We start from the raw sequence: 17,886 nt of genomic DNA on the forward strand, positions 1-17,886 counted from the left end.
TGAACTAACAAATTTCAGTTCAGTAGTGATAGGCCCAAATCACAGAATATGTATCAGATGTTTAGATCTAAACTTCATTTGTTTAAACTGATACCCCAAAAGAACTATGTCCACGTTGCTGATAATAAAAATGACAATGAATTATATCAACATCTTACGTAGCAATAAGGTGATACAAATATTACTTGAAATAGAAAGGAATTTCTGATCCAAAAAAATCTAGGTAATACAAAAACAGTGACAAGACATGTAACATAATATTTATACTGTGGTAATGGGATAAAGCACATTTATTTGGGTGTTGTGAGTTACGAGCTTGTACATGATGCTATTTAGTTTATGCCCTTTGATTTATATTTTGGGAAAAGAACAAGTGATGCACAGAAACCTGTGTTAAATGATGCCATATCTTCAACTGTGATATAACATAGAACTAGAGAACCACTGAAAGTATAATGGTATTTTTATCTGTTCTGACTATATACTAACAGGTCATTGGATGCACAGATATTGAAGGAAATATTCAGCTGAACTGATCCATGATTAAAAGTTCACAGGAATAACTGTAAGTCAGTGATGAGCAGCAATGTTATTAAAAGACCAAGTCCTGAGTCAGTTTACTCACAAACAACTTGAATGCCATTATTTTGGCATTTAGGCTTTGAATTCTTGTTTTTGCAATGTTCATCTCTGAGAACAGAGTTTAAAAAAATTACTGTAAGTTTTTAGAGCGTGCTATAGGAATTGACTGATTAATGAAGCACATAAAACAGATAATGATCATGTAAATTAAGGCTTAGGCTGGAGATATTTTTGAAAAAGAAAATAATACAATACTTAGATTTCTTCCAGTGAAAATGTCTAAACCAAAAAACTGTGTTGGGATGTAATTGTATTGCTGCAACAGAGATACATATTGATTACTGCATTTCTTGCTGACTTACTTAGAAAGGCTATTATAATTTTGAATTATGATCCAAAATGTGTTAAATGGAAATGCACTTAAGATTTGTAGAGGGGGTGCTGAAAAAACAGAGGCATCCTGATTGTAGCGCAGAAGACACAGAACTGCTTACTTAAACACAGTCTTTCAAAGGGGAGATGACATGCAAAGCTGCCCACCAGAATTGTCTGATGACCATACTGACTATTAGCAATGTGTTTCCGGCAACCTAGCAGCAAGATTTGAGAAAGGTCCTAATTCTCCTCTCAGAAACATACAGAGTGCACCAAATAAACACTTACGTAATGGTTAGAGACAGTAATATAACTCTAACACAATAGCAACAAGAACAATTTCCTGGCGGATTAGAAGTCCCTACTGTGCAGATCCCCACTTTTCCAAGCGGTTCATGACCTACAGCTGCACCCTGCCTTCTTACATAGCAGCAGCAGCTGCTCCACTCAAACCCCCGACCCCCTGTTTGTAGCATTAGAGATGTGTCTGGAATGGAAGATATCAATGTCTGTCTGTCTTTTATAATATGACAGTACTAATTCAAATATAATAAATCACACAAAGGTCTCTCTTCATTCAAAATGGTGTCCTTCACTACTTAGGTTGTGCTTAATATAATTATTTGCTTATAAAGTGAAAATCTTAAGTATGTGAACTAGCTTTAACTGTTCTTTACAACAGCAGTGAGCATCTTTATTTCACTTGCCAGTTTTCATACTAGATACTAAAACAGTATCGCTTAATCAGCATGAGTGTTTAAAGACTCATGAGAGCTTTTTATGTTCTGTGGTCTCAACTTTGTGTTCATTGAACAGTCAAAACCCACAGCCACATATAGTGCAAAAGTTCGGTGAGCCATATTGGCAGGAGCTGGAAGCCTAGCAATGTGAGTTTATGTTTGCACACCATTTTGCAAGCAGACTCCAGTTTTCCTAGCCTAACCATACATCACCTTSAGTGTGCTCACACAGGTTTCTGCATGGCTCATAGCGCACACAGAGCTCCAGCCCAACTTGTTGGGAACAGAGATATCCCTAGGCAGAACTTCCTCACATCCTCCTGCAAAATACAGTACAGATCAATTCTAGCTGTTTTCTGTTAGAAACCTGAGTAAGGAATAGGGCTCTGTTGTAAAAGGCACAATATGTGGATTCACGTTGTAAAGAGTAAATAAGCTAAAATCTAGATGTAAGACAGGAGGCAGGAAGTAGCTATAATAAAATGACAAGGCAGTGTAGTGCTGTAAAAATCACTGTAAAAACTGTGATTATTACATCTTATAGACACACACAGCATACTTTTCCATCACCTCTTTTTTAAAAGTAGGAGAGTTCATTATAATACATGAACAATGTCAGTCTTGTGTAAACCAGTCGCAGTAAGGATTCAATCTGTAATTTCTGAATCTCTGAGTTAAAGATGCAGACTATCTATATTAAAATCTAATCTGCCTCACAACCTAGACATCAAAGCTCTAGCAGCCTGATTTACCTCTATATAAAATCCAGCTGACATTGGACTGGAGTAGACTGCAACACTGTGCAGGCTTTGGCCTCATATGCAAAAATAAAAGAACACAAAGTCTATTTTTTGCAGAAAGGACGAGTCATCCTGTAAGTCACCTAAATAACAGATCAGTTTTTTGGAACTAGTGATATTTTCTTTCAAAAGTGACTTTTCTTTCTTTTAGGGCTTTTCTGATACTAACTCGTACTTCCCAGAGCCATGGATGCTGCAGAGTTTCGCAAGAGAGGGAAGGAGATGGTGGACTATGTTGCAGATTACCTGGAGAAGATAGATAAAAGACAGGTCTTCCCAGATGTGGAACCAGGATATCTGAGGCCCCTCATTCCAGATTGTGCACCCCAGGATCCTGAAAGCTTTGAGGATGTCTTTAAAGACATTGAGAAGATCATTATGCCAGGGGTAAGAAAAATGAATCTGTAGTATAAAAAAATGGATTTGTAGTGTAATACTCAATACTGTACTTAAATATTCAAAGGCATTAAGGAAAGTGTGGATGGAAGCTGTCTAGGTAGACCTTGGAAATAGTAGTGTTATTTCTAGTGCTGATTAGCTTTTAGAAGGCCTGAGTCTACTGTATATCCGTAGTTAAACAGGATCCAACACTTCACAGTATTCATGTTTTCTGTTCTTACTAAAAATAATCACATCATTCTTACGCTTCATGTGAGGCTTGCTTTTAGAAATAATCCTCTTTCCACTCTTAAATTGATTATGGTAAAGCTTCATAACTTTCAGTTTCATGTGATGCTTTTGCTGCTTGCAAAGCCCAGTAAATATTTTATAAAATGGGATTTTTACTAGTCTGCCTTACATAAAATGTTTCTTCAGGCTGATCTTTAAATGTCAAAACTCTCCTGAGACTTCTTTTTATTACAGAGTTGACTAGATATTATTCTTCCCGATACTTATTCTGTTGACTTACTTTCCTAAATGTCAACTTTGTCATGCTTTTTAAGGCAGATGGTTGCTACCTAAATATCCTTTGGACAGATCAGTACTGAACAGAGTGCAAAACAAAGCATCTGATGTTGGTTCAATTCTGAATCTTTCTTGTTATTTTTTCCATTCATGGTTTACTTTTTATAATTTTAATACATGCTTGTCTCTTGAGATTGCTCATTAGCTTGCAGAAGACCARATGATTAGTAAATGTTAATGGGGAATCCCTCCTTTGGATATCTGCAATAATCAATTTTGGTTTTTTTCTCTGGATGTAAATAGGTGATATGATCACTATATGACAAGACATGGAACCACTGCTTTGTAAATGTGTTTAGTCAGTATATAGTAAAACCAATTCCTTTTCATTGACCAATGTAAATATTTGGTATTTGATATGTTTTTATCTTGTTTGTCTTGGAGCCAACTGTGCTGTCCTTTCACAGGCAAATCTTCCACTGAAGTCAGTGGAAATCTCTCTACTCAAAGATCTCTGAAGTTTTAATCGAACAGAATTAAATCAGTGCAGATTTGATAAGAAAATTATGACCAACACATGAAAATCCTCTCATTGCTGTTCATAGATACCAAGGATGCTTGCCTCTATATAATCATATGTTTAATATTGCATGCACTGTAGTATGCTGTAGTTTATTTTTAAGACCATTTATACCAAATATTCATACCCAGCTGATCGTAATACATCCTTGAAAAAAATTTGATTCTGAAAGCCTTTTTTTTTTTTTTTTGACTAGAGAAAGAAACTAAAGTCATTTCTTTAATGTGTGGAATAGAACAGAAAACACTTTGCTTTGAACCAATCAGAATACTATTTTGGTGATATTCAATAAAATAATACCAAATTTAAAAAAAAGTAAGATGAGTCCCTTCAGAATAAAGTGAAACATTGCATTCCAATTATTTCATCAACACATCATGTTCCCTCTTACGTAAATTGATTTTTGTTGATATTTATGTGCCCAACAAATAAATTGACTTTTACAAAGTAGTATATTCTGAAGAAAAAATGCTCTATCCAAAACTTTCCTATGGTATAAAATATTAGTGGTTTTTGACAAAGGTCCTAGTTCTTGAAGCAACTCTGATTATTCCTTATGCCTTGTTTATACGAAGTACTGAAGTCTTGTGTGAACACAGAATTACAGAATGGTTGTGGCTGGAATGGACCTCTGGAGATTGGTCTAGTCCAACCCACCTGCTCAGAGCAGAGCCGGTTAGAGCAGGTTACTCAAGACYGCATGTAATTGGGTGTTGAATATCTATAAGGATGGAGAGTCCTTAACCTCTCTGGGCAACCTGCTTCAGTGTCTGACCAGCCTCACAGTAAAAAACAAAAAAACAAAAACCTTTTTCTTATGTTAAAGTGGAATTTCCTGTATTTCAAATTGCATCCATTGCCTCCTGTCCTGTCACTGGATATGACTGAGAAGGGTCTGAGTCTGTCTGCTTTACACCTTTCCAGCCACTATTTATACACTTTGATAATGTTCCCTAAAATTTCTCTTCTGCAGGCTGAACAGTTCCAGTTCTCTCAGCCTCTCTTCGTATGCCAAGTGCTGCAATCCCTTAATCACCTTCATAGCCCATTGCTGGAGGCGCTTCATTATATGCATGTACTCTTGTACTGAGGAGTGCAGAACTGGATACAGTGCTATAGATGTGGTCTCACCAATGCCAAACGGAGAGGAATAATCATCTCCCTTGACCTGCTGGCAGTACTTTTCCTAATGAGGCCTAGGATGCTGTTGGGTGCTTTTGCCCTGAGGGTACATTACTGGCTTATTATCAACTTGTTCACCAGGATCCTCAGATCCTTTTCTGGAAAGCTGCTTTCCAGCTAGCTAGCCACCAGACTGTACTGGTGCAGGGGGTTATTCCTCATCAGATTCAGGACTTCACATTTCTCTTTGTTGAACTTGGTGATTCCTGGTGGCCCATTTCTGCAGCTTGATGCTCTGAGTGCCAGCACAATATGTTTGTTGTATCAGCCACTCTTCTCAATTTTGTATTGTCTGCAAACTTGCTTCGGGTACRCTCTGTCCCATCATACAGGTCATTAATGAAGAGATTAAACAGTATTGGCCCCCAGGGGTACACCAGTAGCGATTGGCCTCCAGCTGGATAGCACAAAGCTACAGATTACAACCCTTTGAGTCCAGCAGTTTAGTCAGTTTTCAGTTGACTTCACTGTCCACTTACCTAGTCYGTACTTCCTCAGTGTGCCAACAAGGATGTTACAGGAGACAGTGTCAAAAGCCTTGCTAGATGTCAGGGAGCCATGAGGGCCATCTAGTTTGCAAGGGACGGTGAGCTGGGAGCAGAAGGCAATAATAGGGCAGGTGCAAGCAGTGACCTAACCAGCAAGGAGCCAGGATGCAGAGTGGCAAGCCTGTAGTGACAAGGCAGGTCCAAGGCCAAGCCAGGAAGCTGAGCTAGTGGGATCAGCTCACAGTCTGATTCGTGTAGGTAGGAGACTGCTTACAGACATAGCTGCTGCACAGCTGTGCTGTAGCACAGGCAGGGGCCRACTCTCCCAATGCTTGAGGGTGCATACTGACATGGGTGTGCATGGGTGTTCCATGGACTTGTGTATGTCCAGTTTCTTTAAATGTTCCTTAACCTGATCCTTCTCTAGATTAAGTCTCCCTTGCTCCAGATTTCCCCACAAGTCTCAGGAATCTGGGACTCCTGTAGGCAAATGCAAAAGACATTGAGCACCTTGGCCTTTTCCATGTCCTTTGTCACCAAGTCTATGACCACATTCATCAGTAGGCCCCTATTTTCCCTAGTTTCCTTTTGCTGTCACCCACGCTGCATGGCTCAGGCTCAGCTGGCTCAGATGCTTCTTTGGACAAAGCTCCCAGCCCCTCATCTGCAGCAAGGGCATTGCATCTATTCCGTAGGTGCAGATCTGCAAGTGGAACGGGAATCATCCTCCTTGTGTCAGCAATCACAAGCCTCCAGCTGTCACTGTTTTGGGAATCTCCCTTTCTCAGCTGATAGGCACAGTTTCTGCCTGTCCATCCTTTAGTACTTTGGGGGGTTTAGGCTCTTATATATGAGATAGCTTGTATCATCTCTTGCAGAAGATCCAATCAGTCTCCTTTTTGTCATTTCCAATGCTGTGCAATCTGCTAATCTCTCGCAGCTATTTTTCATGGCAACACAGATCCTCCACTAGCACACATCTGCAGGCTGGTAGACTGTCTTCCTTCCTCTAGCCGTGGCAAGAGTCCCCAAGCACCCCTGCAGCCCCAGACCTGCAGAGTAGCCTCCCCACGTTGGGAGCTTGGTGTGGGTTGAGGCCTCTGATGCGCCAAGGATAGTTGCTTCAGTCGATGCTGGGGACATGCAGCACGTCACTGCCACTGCAGAACCCATGTACAGTATCCTCAGCAGAGTTTCCAGTCCTCTTCTGTGTGCCCTTCTATGCATAGCACTGCACTAGCTGCTGCATCTGTTGGCTGCCTCTGTGAGCTGTGCTCACAGAAACTGAAGTGTGAAATGATGGTACTGTGCAAACACATAGAAACAGGAAATATTGGAAGAACTGTGTTAGCGTAGGAAGACTTGCTCGTGTTTGTTTTAGAGACCTTTAAAACTATTTGTAATTAATCTTTAGGACTTCTGAAACTTGCTAGTCTGTCCCCTGTTACATTTTTGCTTAATATTCTTCAACTGACGATATTAACTTTCACACTTTTCCTGACAACATTAACAATTACAGGTAGCACCTGGTAATTTTCTATTGCAATGCTTTTCCACTATTTCACAGTGGAAAGTCTTATCTCCATAAATGAGGAACTGGTCTTCTTCAAAGAGAGTAAGTAACATGAAGAAGGTAACACCACCTCACTTGGGTAGAGCTAGTAGTGTCCCATAAGTGATTCTTCTTTTCTTTCATATTGACTTATATACTGTGATGGATGTGTTCAGGTATTTGTTACTTACTTGACGGCTTAAAAAGTGACTTCAACAAGTTCAGAAGAGCAAGGATTAATTAATTATCTCAAGCAGTAATGCAGTATCCATTGCATTCTGTCTTTACCTAACAGGAAAACGAGCATTCATGAGTTCATAGTAGTAAACTTATCTGTGGAGACTTCATGTGAAATTAGGTATAGACCTTCAAAGGACATTCTGTGATAATGACCATAATGGTTCCAAGTTCCTAATATTAGCACAGGAAATGAGGGAACAACTACTGAACTCTGATAACCACAGCAGTGAGTCTGTTTAGAAGGGAATTGGATACAAAAATATTAGTGGCAGTCACCTTTGTCTCTCAGACTTGCTTTGCTCTCTGAAAGTACATCTCCTTTTCTAGAGCAAAAAATGGTTGAGTTCAGTTGTGGTGGTAAGCAGCAGTATTGACGAGGCTAATTTGCAATCTCACATTGGCAATAAGCTATAAACTTAGAGTGGAATACCTATCCCCAGTCCGTGGTAAAGGAAGACCTTCTTTCAGACTAAGCAAGTCGTAGAAAGAAAGGTATTCGTAGGTGAAATCTTGGAAAGAAAATGTCTCTGAGAGGCACTAGAGAGGGGATTACTGAACCCAAGACACTTGTCTGTCATTGTTTATCAGCAGAGGGCTGAATGAACAAGCATCATCAATGTCATGCTCTTTGCAGTATTTGTGTATCTGTGTCTGTTCCAATTTAACAAAAGAAATGAGTTTACAGCTGCGTTAAGAGAAGGGGAGAAGGGGAGGCAGGAGAAGAGAAGAAGAACCAGCTACACTTGCCCAGGGGCTTTTGGCTGTTTTCTGCTTTGTGTGAGTTGCAACTAGAATCTGCTGTGTTTTATCAAACGAGTGGCTCCCAGCAAGTAGGCAGTTTAACTTGATTAGCCCAAGATGAATGTCACAAGTCTTACCGATCACAGAGTATTATAGCTGAGGAGATGAACRACGGTAGCCCTGGCTGATTATGGATGTCAGTGAAAGTCTGTGCATGTGGGTCCTATCAGAAACTGCTGGTTGTTGGGGKTTTTTTTTAGCTATTCAGTGTTTCCTGTGAAGAGCTACATCCCACCCTGTTTTTTTCTGTTTTGTGGAAGATGACACACAGAGAAATACACTTTTATGCCTCTCTAGTATCTTTAAAATTCATAGCTGATGCTCTTCCTGTTTCTTACTAATATACAAGCTTATCTCTGCCTAGGCTAAAAGCAAATATGTTTTTTTTTTTGTTAGTTTGATTCTGGAATTTTTTATCACAGTCATATTTTACTTAATAAAAAAATAATTTCCATCAGAGATGGTATTAGGAGTCAGTGTAGATGTTTTCTGTATCTAGGTGWCTCCTTTGGCATAGTGATCTTTGTCTTTTAGCAAAATGCTTTCATTATTGGGTCGTCTTGATCCCAAAGACAACTTAAACCTACTCAGAAATCCTGAAGAAGCAGATAATGGGGAGAGGAAAGAAGGAAGGAAATAAATTAATAAAAAGCTGAGAAATGTCACAAGACAATACTCTTTGCTTTCACATGGCAAATCAGAAATGAAGTCCATGCCACAAGTGCTGTAAAAAAAGATCATTGCAGTAAAAAGAGATATCCAGACCATATACAAGAAAGAAGCTAAAATGTCCACAGTGGTTTGCCTTTGGATACCTTGTTTGAGAAAGTTTGTATCCAGTGACCAGAAAGAGTGAAATCCTGGCTATATTATGGACAGGGCTAGCTTAGAGACAGGAAAATTGTTTTGGGCCAGAGCTGGTTTGATTTGAAAGAGATGGGGCATCCAAAAGATTATACAGGTTATACTGCAGTAGAGAAAGTTCTATCATCTAATGCATTGCATATGCAAGAGTTAAGACAGACTTCCCATATCATGGAACCTTTTCTTTTAGAAAGGGCTGGGTGCTGGCATGAAAAAGATTAAAACAGGAAATATAAGGGGTGTTTGCAGCATGCAGAATAGTGCAATACAGAGATCTCTGAGTTAGCTACAGAACCAGAAGCTTTATCACAGGCAATACATTTCCTCTTTTCAGATTTTGTTCTATTCAAATTGTGGAGCACTAACAGGTATCTCACAGATTCTTAAAAATTACATAGAGATTTCACAAGATGATTCTTAATGTTGCTGCTGCAAGCTAATGCGCTAGGTTTTTTGCAGTTATTGTGATGTTCTCTTATAACAGTATGTACAAATTTGAATTGTACATAAATCACAGTTTGTTACAGGAGAGGATAGTTTAATTTTGCACAGGAAGTTTTGGATGCTGAATGGATTGTTTCATTTTGTGGTGAGGAGCTATTTGGCCAAATTTAGCATCTGAATTTAAACGAATAACTCAAGAACGTGGGCAAGAGAGTGCTATGCACAGAATAGAGGAAGCATTTAGACCTCTGTTCACTAAGGAACCCTTGCTAATTCAGTCTCATGACAGAGATCAAAGAACAAAACAACGTGGAGAGTCCCTGAAAGCAGAAGCACCAGTTCAGCGACCTGCGCTGAAACACACACTGCCACTGCCCATGCAATTCCTGTCCTCTAGGCTGACAAATGGAGAACTCCAATTTCTAGGGGTGTTGGGAGGTGGGGTTGTAAGAACAAAATTCAGTTTAGCTTCTTCGTTCTAATTTGGGAAGAAGAGAGATAAGAAATTGAGAAAATAAAAACAATGTAGACTTCTCTAAAAACTGGGATCCTATGTTACAGCTGTATTCTGGAGAACTGTTCACATCACCAACCTCAAATTCTTTTACGATTTCATGACAATTTATTTTCTGTAGTAGTTAAAAATGACTATTTTTCCCCTAATATAGGTGACTCACTGGCACAGTCCATACTTTTTTGCCTACTTCCCTGCAGCCAGTTCCTTCCCAGCTCTTCTTGCAGATATGTTGTGTGGTGGAATAGGATGTGTGGGCTTCTCTTGGGTAAGTTTATTGGTAGTATATACTGCTATGTGGTAATGATGTTTCACCTGCCAAGATTTTAAGCATTTCAGTAATATTCTTCAAAAAAATATTGATTAATAGCAGTGAAGTCACAGGACAGTTATAGGTAAATTTACCTGTATAATTAAGTGTTTCCACGCAGAAGCTCTGAACATCTCCAATAATACAACTTTATTTTCTCTTAAAAGTTTAATTGTTGAAAAATTGCTGGCATTTAGAATTAATGCTAAGATACCTATGCACTTGCATTTCTGGACCCATAATAATCCTAAGAAGTGAGTGCAAGCTTACTGATAACTCATTAAATAATATGACTGTTGCCTATCATCCGGTGTTATGATTTCTGTTATCATCTGCATTAATGGAAATTTTTATTGAAGAAAAAAAAGTATTTATTTCAGATGAGCACTTCTCAGAAGAGTTTTTTACCTGATATGGAAAAAATATGCAAGGTACAAATCCTAGATTTGACATTTGACATTCATGGTTCTATGTGAAGTCCTATGTGGCAATTTTTTCACATGTATGAGTGTTTTTATTAGGAATTGAATTTATTAGGAATACCATGCACAAAATGATCCTCATGTCCCTAATTTAGCTGGTGAAATTAGCTAGCTAGTCTCTATCTCCATAACCAAAGACAGAGAGGGATCCAGTGGATCCTGTCCCTCCTTGTGTTCTAGTGAGGTCATTCCTTTTGTTTTATTTTTCAACACAGGCTGCAAGTCCAGCTTGCACAGAGCTGGAGACTGTTGTGCTGGATTGGCTAGGGAAGATGATTAATTTGCCTGAGGAGTTTTTAGCTGGGAAGAATGGACAAGGTGGAGGAGTCATTCAGGTAAGAAAGGACATAAAAACAGAGTATGTGGTGAATTTGTGGTTATGATTTGGCAAAAGCTTCATACCAAAACACTAATAACTGGAAGATATATTTTTCCTACAGCCTGAGTTCCTTTCAGATTTTCAGAAGGACTGGTGTGCTGTGAGAATATTCATAGGAGGATACAACCATTTGTGAATGTAACTTTTTTTTGTTTTGTTTGGTTTGGTTTTTTTTCCAGAATAAATGAGAGTTTGACTCTCAAACTCTCTTCTCTGTGAAAATTTTGTTAGTAGTCAAACTTTACAGTCCAATTTTGAGCTTAACGTTCAAACGATAACGTTAAAGAATCCAGTAGGATGAAAATTCTAATTTGTTGATCGAGTGAAGTGAACAGAGAGAAGCTTATCAGCACTATTCAGCAATGTTGCATGGCTGAAAATAGAACATAACAATATCTCAAATAAAAATTACCTGAGGATTTTGAGTAGTGACTGCAGACATCAGAGCACCATGAAAACGGATTAGAAAGGCTTCCGTGAAGTTCACCTTAGATATGTTCAAGTATTTGCTTCAGTTGGTTTACAAAACAACCCTCTTTTTTTTGGGGAAAAAAAAGTGTCAGAGATCAAGCAATGGATGACAAAATAGCTGAGCGTCTACCATAAGTAGGAAAATGGAATATAATAGAAAGTCTATCAATTTTTGTTAAAGAAGCTGGCATAATTTTAAGAAATTTTCCTTCTATAGTAAAATAAAATGTTGGAATGTTATGATAAAATGAAGCTGCTTAAAATTAGAACCTGAAGGATTTAGATAATAAAAATTGCAGTCTAAACTCCAGTATCCAAAACAGAAAAAAAGTTCCCCAGCTGTTGGAAAGTTGACTGCTTAATGAAAGCTTGCAATTTCTGAACAGAACAAAATTCATACAGTAATCAATACATTGCCAGTGGACAAACTTGCATAATAAAGCCATATTATATATTAGATATGGCTCTAGTGGTGTATGGTCTTTCTGCAAATGCACTAGACACTAGTCACAACTATTCGTCTAATTAAAACAGATCCCTACAGTGATGAAGAGTAGGTTTTAAATAATTGTTCTGTGATCCTTTGGTAATCTCTGGRGTGTATTTGTTGGAGGCCAACGCACAATAAATTTTATTCTAAAGTAGACCTCTAAATGGATTTTAATTACATGCTGAAAGCAGGGGCTTCTTTCTGTGATCTCAGCTGCAGATGTCTACAGCATATTGCAATGAATTTTGCCCCACATTTTCCCAGGCAAGTATGAATTTAACCTAACAGCTATCCTGACCTAATGCAAACTTTTGCTCCACTTGCACCAATGTTTAGCCAGAGTAAGTCCTTGGTCATCCTGCTCTGTTATGACCTTTTTTTATTACAATGAGTCTGGATTTTTTGTGTTCGAGAAATCAAGCTTTCGTCATGTGTCTCAGCAGTATTTTTTTTTTATCCCAATGAAAGCAAACAATTATGCTTGATAATTGTCAGCAGGAAATATTGCCCTTCCAGGCTAAGAACACTGGATTGCCCATAATTTTCATCAGATATCAGTCAGTTTCAAGAATCAAAAGTGTGCTTTGTGCTCCTGCTTACGGTTAAGCCATTTGTGCTGTAGATCTTCGCGTCTTGTTCTTGAAACAATAATGATACACATAAGAGAGGGTGAGGCAAAGACAGCCTGAGTATGTGAAACTGCCAGTCATTCTCTTGGTAAATACCAAGTAATTATTGTAGTATTGGATAAAACTGAGCCTGTGAAAATTGGCTCTTAATTACATTTGAAAGTCTGTGTCAATATGAAGCACTTTGTTGTGTACAGGATGACACTTGAAAATGGCAAAAGATGAAAGAAAATTTCAGTTCAGAGCTCTGGTGGACATGAGCATCAGCTCTCACTGATATTTCTTCCGCCTCTTAAGCCTGCTTGCCATGGCAACCTTTGTTTGCTTGCGGTAAAAGGAAAGGTATCATCATCCTTCACTTAAGCCAGAGTACAGCATTCAAGAGGGGAAAAAATATCTTTTAAAAATGAGTGAGAAAGCAACTTTCTTTCTGAAGCTTGTCTAAACATAGCACATGTGTATCCTGCTGTTCATTCCAAATAAACTGCTGAAAAATGCACCTCCTTTGAATTTTAAAAGGGTTTTCTTCTCTGCAAAAAAAAAGAATATTTTGCAGGTGAAACAAAACAAGACCTATCACTAGTATGGCAACACACACTCCTAATTCATGTTTGTTGTCAGTAAGCTGAGTAATTCAAGATCCAAGGCATTTTTAACCAAAAATACTCAGTGCAGGATTTTGGTGCCAACTGAAGAGAATGTGCCTTTATGAGCCAGGTTCTGCAATCACTGTGCACTTTGGTATAAAAAAGGTGGAAACTGAAGCAAAGTGAAAAAGAGCCTGTGTCTATACTGCAACATCCAAATGCATTTCCTAGTTTCAGGCATCCTAAAGCAATGTTCCAGCTCCATATCTGGCAAGATTCAGCTGAACAGCAAGCTCTTTCCTGTTCATCCTTGTTCCCATGTAAGGGAAACTCATACAAGAGCTGTTGTGTATATTGACTAGGCATCAGTCTGAATGCTAGGACATTTTGTCACACTCAGAAAACTGACTTTACTGTTGTGCCTAAGTGATTTTCCTAGGCTCCTGGCAGTCTCCAGCATAGTGGGGACTTAATTTTCCAAATATCAAATTAATACCGTAACTTTTAAAATTTCCTAGAGCCATATATGTGTATGCGTGTTTATTTAATGTCCATAGACCTTACAGGTACTGGAAGGACACCAGCAGTTTTACAACTGAGCCAGCCTTAGTAAGAAGCAGCCAGGTTTTGAAAGGTTGTTTTGAGTGATTTGACCAATATGACATGGACCTAGGTCTGTCACACAGTTTTTATGATGCACAACTTTGTTATATTATGTTTATGTACAACTTACCTGAAAATACTGTATGGACACCACAATTAGTGGCAGTTGTTTACAAAAATGAAAAGTACTGTCATGAACTGAATTGCTGGAAATTGCATTTCAGGCAAGATTGTCTGATGGCATTTGCCCATTATGTAGGTTGTCCAATTATGAAGATTCTTTAGAAGGTTATGTACTGTTTTGTAAAAGAAAGCTTCTCAAAAAACCGGTAATGGTCTTGGCTGTAAAACATTCTTCACATCTGCTTGATTTCTTCAAATAATTAGACACCAAGGATCCAAATCATCATATTCTAGCTCACTAGAACTTCTGTCCTGAAGTGCAAGCATTTCTCACCGTTACTTAGATATCATTGTGCTGAGACTGTTAGAAATACCTTTGCTAACAAAAGACCTGGTACCAGAAATTTCTTTTCAGGAAACTTGCACAGGACTGGATTCATCTTACATTTTGTCAGCTGGAAGTTGAACAAGTAGGCAATTTTAGAGGAGCTGTATATTTCAGCTGAGGATATTTTCCTGCATAGATGGAATTACTGTTTCCTGGAAATAGTTATCTCTCTACACTGAATACTGAGGKACCCTAAACTTTATCTCAGAAACTTAGCTTTTTAGAAATTTAACTTTTTCTAAAGTAAGATGAATCACATCTTGTAAGTTCTTATGTGTAAGATGAAGATGATAGTGTGCTCACACTCTTATGTCATGAGTCTTGAGAATTACTATACGTATGATTTCTATGTGTTCAGATACTCTCATGAGTGTTCTGAGTATCTGGCTATAGAATGTAGGCAGAGTAACGTTAAATGAGGATCTTTCTGTGTTACAATTTCTGTAATTAATGGACCAAATTTCCTTCACCCTTTGCCTCCACATGTCAGTGCTACCTTACTTGACCTAAGAGGGGTATTTGTCTTCCTCTGCTACTCTGTATCTCTAATATTTTCCTCAGTTGCCATAATGATGTGTTCAGTGGCAGCCAGGAGTGCACGAAATTGTCTCCTGCTCGTCTTTGTGCTCTGCTCCTGACCACGGGATCTATATTCCTCAAATCTCACACCCAGGGAAAGGCTCATAAAATATCTTCACTGTGGCAATGCATTTAGTAAATGTTTAGGCACTGTCCTTTCTCCTACTTAATCCATTCATGGGGCTGATGAATTCAGCTGGAATGGGCTTATTCACTGTTGAGATGTTGACATGTCTAGAAGGCAGCTCTATCTTAGATGAATAGCTCAGCAAACTTCAGTATTCATTAAAAGAAAATCTGAGTTCACTGGGATCATTCACATGAGCAAAAATGTATGAAACATATACGATTAGATCCGTCTCCAGGAAAGAAATAGACTTCTTAAATATGTAAGTATTTGTTGTTAATAGTAAGTGCACTGGTCTTCTGTAGAGTGAGGCTAGAATTCTAGTACAGAATAAGAAAAATCATACTGGGGATATTTTGGAGACGTGTATTAGTATAATAAATTATTTTAAAATTTATTATTTTATTTTACATTTATTGTTTAAATTTGTTATTTATTAGTATAATAAATTATTTTTAAATTTAAATTATCAACAGCATTCATTTCAGTGTTACCTACTTGGCAGGGGAAAAATTCACGAGACGATGAGCTTTAAAAGTCCCTAAAATCTCTTTCTTGCCTATGGACACCCAAGAACATTGAAATTTCTGAACATGTGTTTACAAACTTACTTACAGTTTAAAAGATGAGCATGTTTCAGCTGCCTGTGCTAGAGGAAAAATAAAGCAAAAAAAAAAAAAAAAAAAAAAGTTGTGGAAACATATTCTCTGGTGAAATTTACAGATCAATAGATAAAAAAAATTCCCCTCTTTATAGTCACAAAGACACAGTTAAAACTCCTATATTTTGTGAATCAGATTGCAATTTAAAAAACACTGTGTGACTGTTCCTTTCATCTGTGTATTTTGAATGAAGAGAAGATGGGTAACTAACACTTGGAAAAGCAGTCAGCTGTTTTGCGTCATAGCTTTTATGTTTTCTCGGTGCTTTTCTCACAACAATTGGTTTTTGTCCAAGGTGCCTCTAAAGATTAAAAAAGCTTTATAATTACAGACGTTGCCTGAAAGAAATAAGAGTTGAGAGTCAGATTCTGACTGAAGTTAAATAAGTGGAAATCTAGAGTAACAGAAATCAACAGTTACTCCACAGTTGTTCCTAGTTAAGAAATGATTGGTGTCTAACTCTGGAGAGCCTTTTCACATGCTCCTAAGTCTGTGAGTCCATTCTTATGGTCTGACTGCAAGGCTGATGCATGAACTGAAGACAACAAACAAACRGAGGCACAAGAAGGAGGAAACAGAGATTAAATTCCTCCCTTGCTGTCACACGTATCTTTAAAAAGCATGAGATTGTGCTTTTTACCAACTTCTCAAATTCATATAGAAGAAAATATTGATTTTCTTCTGGAACCTCCTGTTGAACCTTCCTTTGATTTATCCCATAGGGAAGTGCCAGTGAAGCCACACTGATTTCACTGCTTGCTGCAAGAACAAAAACTATCAGACGAGTGCAATCAGAAAAGCCTGAGCTAACAGAAGCAGAAATCATGGGCAGGCTGGTGGCCTATGCTTCTGATCAGGTGAGTGAGTACTCTTGAAAGCATAGACCTGGAAGCATCGGGCCTGTACTTATTAATTGCAGCCATCCTGCTAGGCAGGTATAAACTCTTTGGAGCAAGGACTATTTGGTTTTGCTTTTTCCATTGTTTTTGTACAGCATAACTGATCTGCAGTCACCATAATACGTTCTACTGTAATGCAAAGAATAAGTATCTAGAATTCAACGTTGTGTAAGTATTGCTTCTTCTCTGCAAAGAAGCCCATTTGAAGTAAATATACTTGAGTAAGATGTYTATTTCAACTGTGTTCAATAAATCTAGATCATCTGTTGTCAGACCTGGGTGTGTGTCTCCGTGTGTGCACATATACTTTTTCCCTTCATACACCCATACAAATATACATTCATATTTCCACCCCTTGTATGCATGCAAGTGCATGGACACACACAAACCTGCTCTGCATAAATGTAAAGCAAACTGGTCATAATACTTGAAAAAGTCTAAAACCGTTTTTTTWAAAAARRARRAAAAAAAMCCAAGGTCCTAAAATACGCATGTATCACTTTAGCTGAGAAATCTTCTAAGAAAACATAATCCTTGATTTCTGACTGTGAGTGGTATTTAGCAGACCGAATTGGGCTGAATTCTCAGTGGGCTGGGATCATGAGAGGCTTTTACTGTTAATCAGAGCAAATTTTAGTCCTGTGAGTTCTGCTGCTCCTACATTGCTAAAACTCTAATCCTACTGAAGGGCCAAGTAGTATTGCTTCTCTCGATAGCTATGACATTTTCTTATCTAAATGTCAATGATATAGAAGGAACTTTCTTAGTACTTGCTGTTCAATTCTAAGTAATAGCTAATTATGCAGCATAAACTGGCCAGGTTTCTGGTTTGTCTTGATTTTCTACTAAGTGCATGTTAAGAAGGAGAGCAATTTAAAAGTACTCTTGCTCTTTGCTGGTGGGAAAAGGGACTGCACTTGTAGGGTGAGAATATGAGTGAGAACAATCACACTATCAGGAAAGATGATTACTGTTCTCAAAAGACACAAAAAATATGCGTCCYTTTTGTGCCTAGGCTCTGTGTTGTGCAGACTGCTCATTCCAGTGCTCTGACCCAGTGATGCCTATAGCCCTGTTATTTGTTTTCCT

At 38.2% G+C, this 17,886-nt stretch overlaps 1 protein-coding gene across 1 annotated transcript in view; it reads left to right on the forward strand.

The window, feature by feature from the left end:
- Positions 1-507: 507 nt before the first annotated feature.
- Positions 508-17,886, forward strand: part of DDC (dopa decarboxylase) — a 55,857-nt gene continuing 38,478 nt past the window's right edge. Inside the window, 5 exon segments of the mRNA XM_085305474.1 lie at positions 508-565; positions 2,649-2,884; positions 10,223-10,336; positions 11,076-11,195; positions 16,621-16,755. Coding sequence (XP_085161600.1) covers positions 2,684-2,884; positions 10,223-10,336; positions 11,076-11,195; positions 16,621-16,755 — 570 coding nt within the window. The 5' untranslated portion in view covers positions 508-565; positions 2,649-2,683.

The sequence above is a fragment of the Rhea americana genome, unplaced genomic scaffold (assembly GCF_003343005.1).
Source record: "Rhea americana isolate MKP2758 unplaced genomic scaffold, rheAme1 scaffold_220, whole genome shotgun sequence".
Taxonomy (NCBI): domain Eukaryota; kingdom Metazoa; phylum Chordata; class Aves; order Rheiformes; family Rheidae; genus Rhea; species Rhea americana.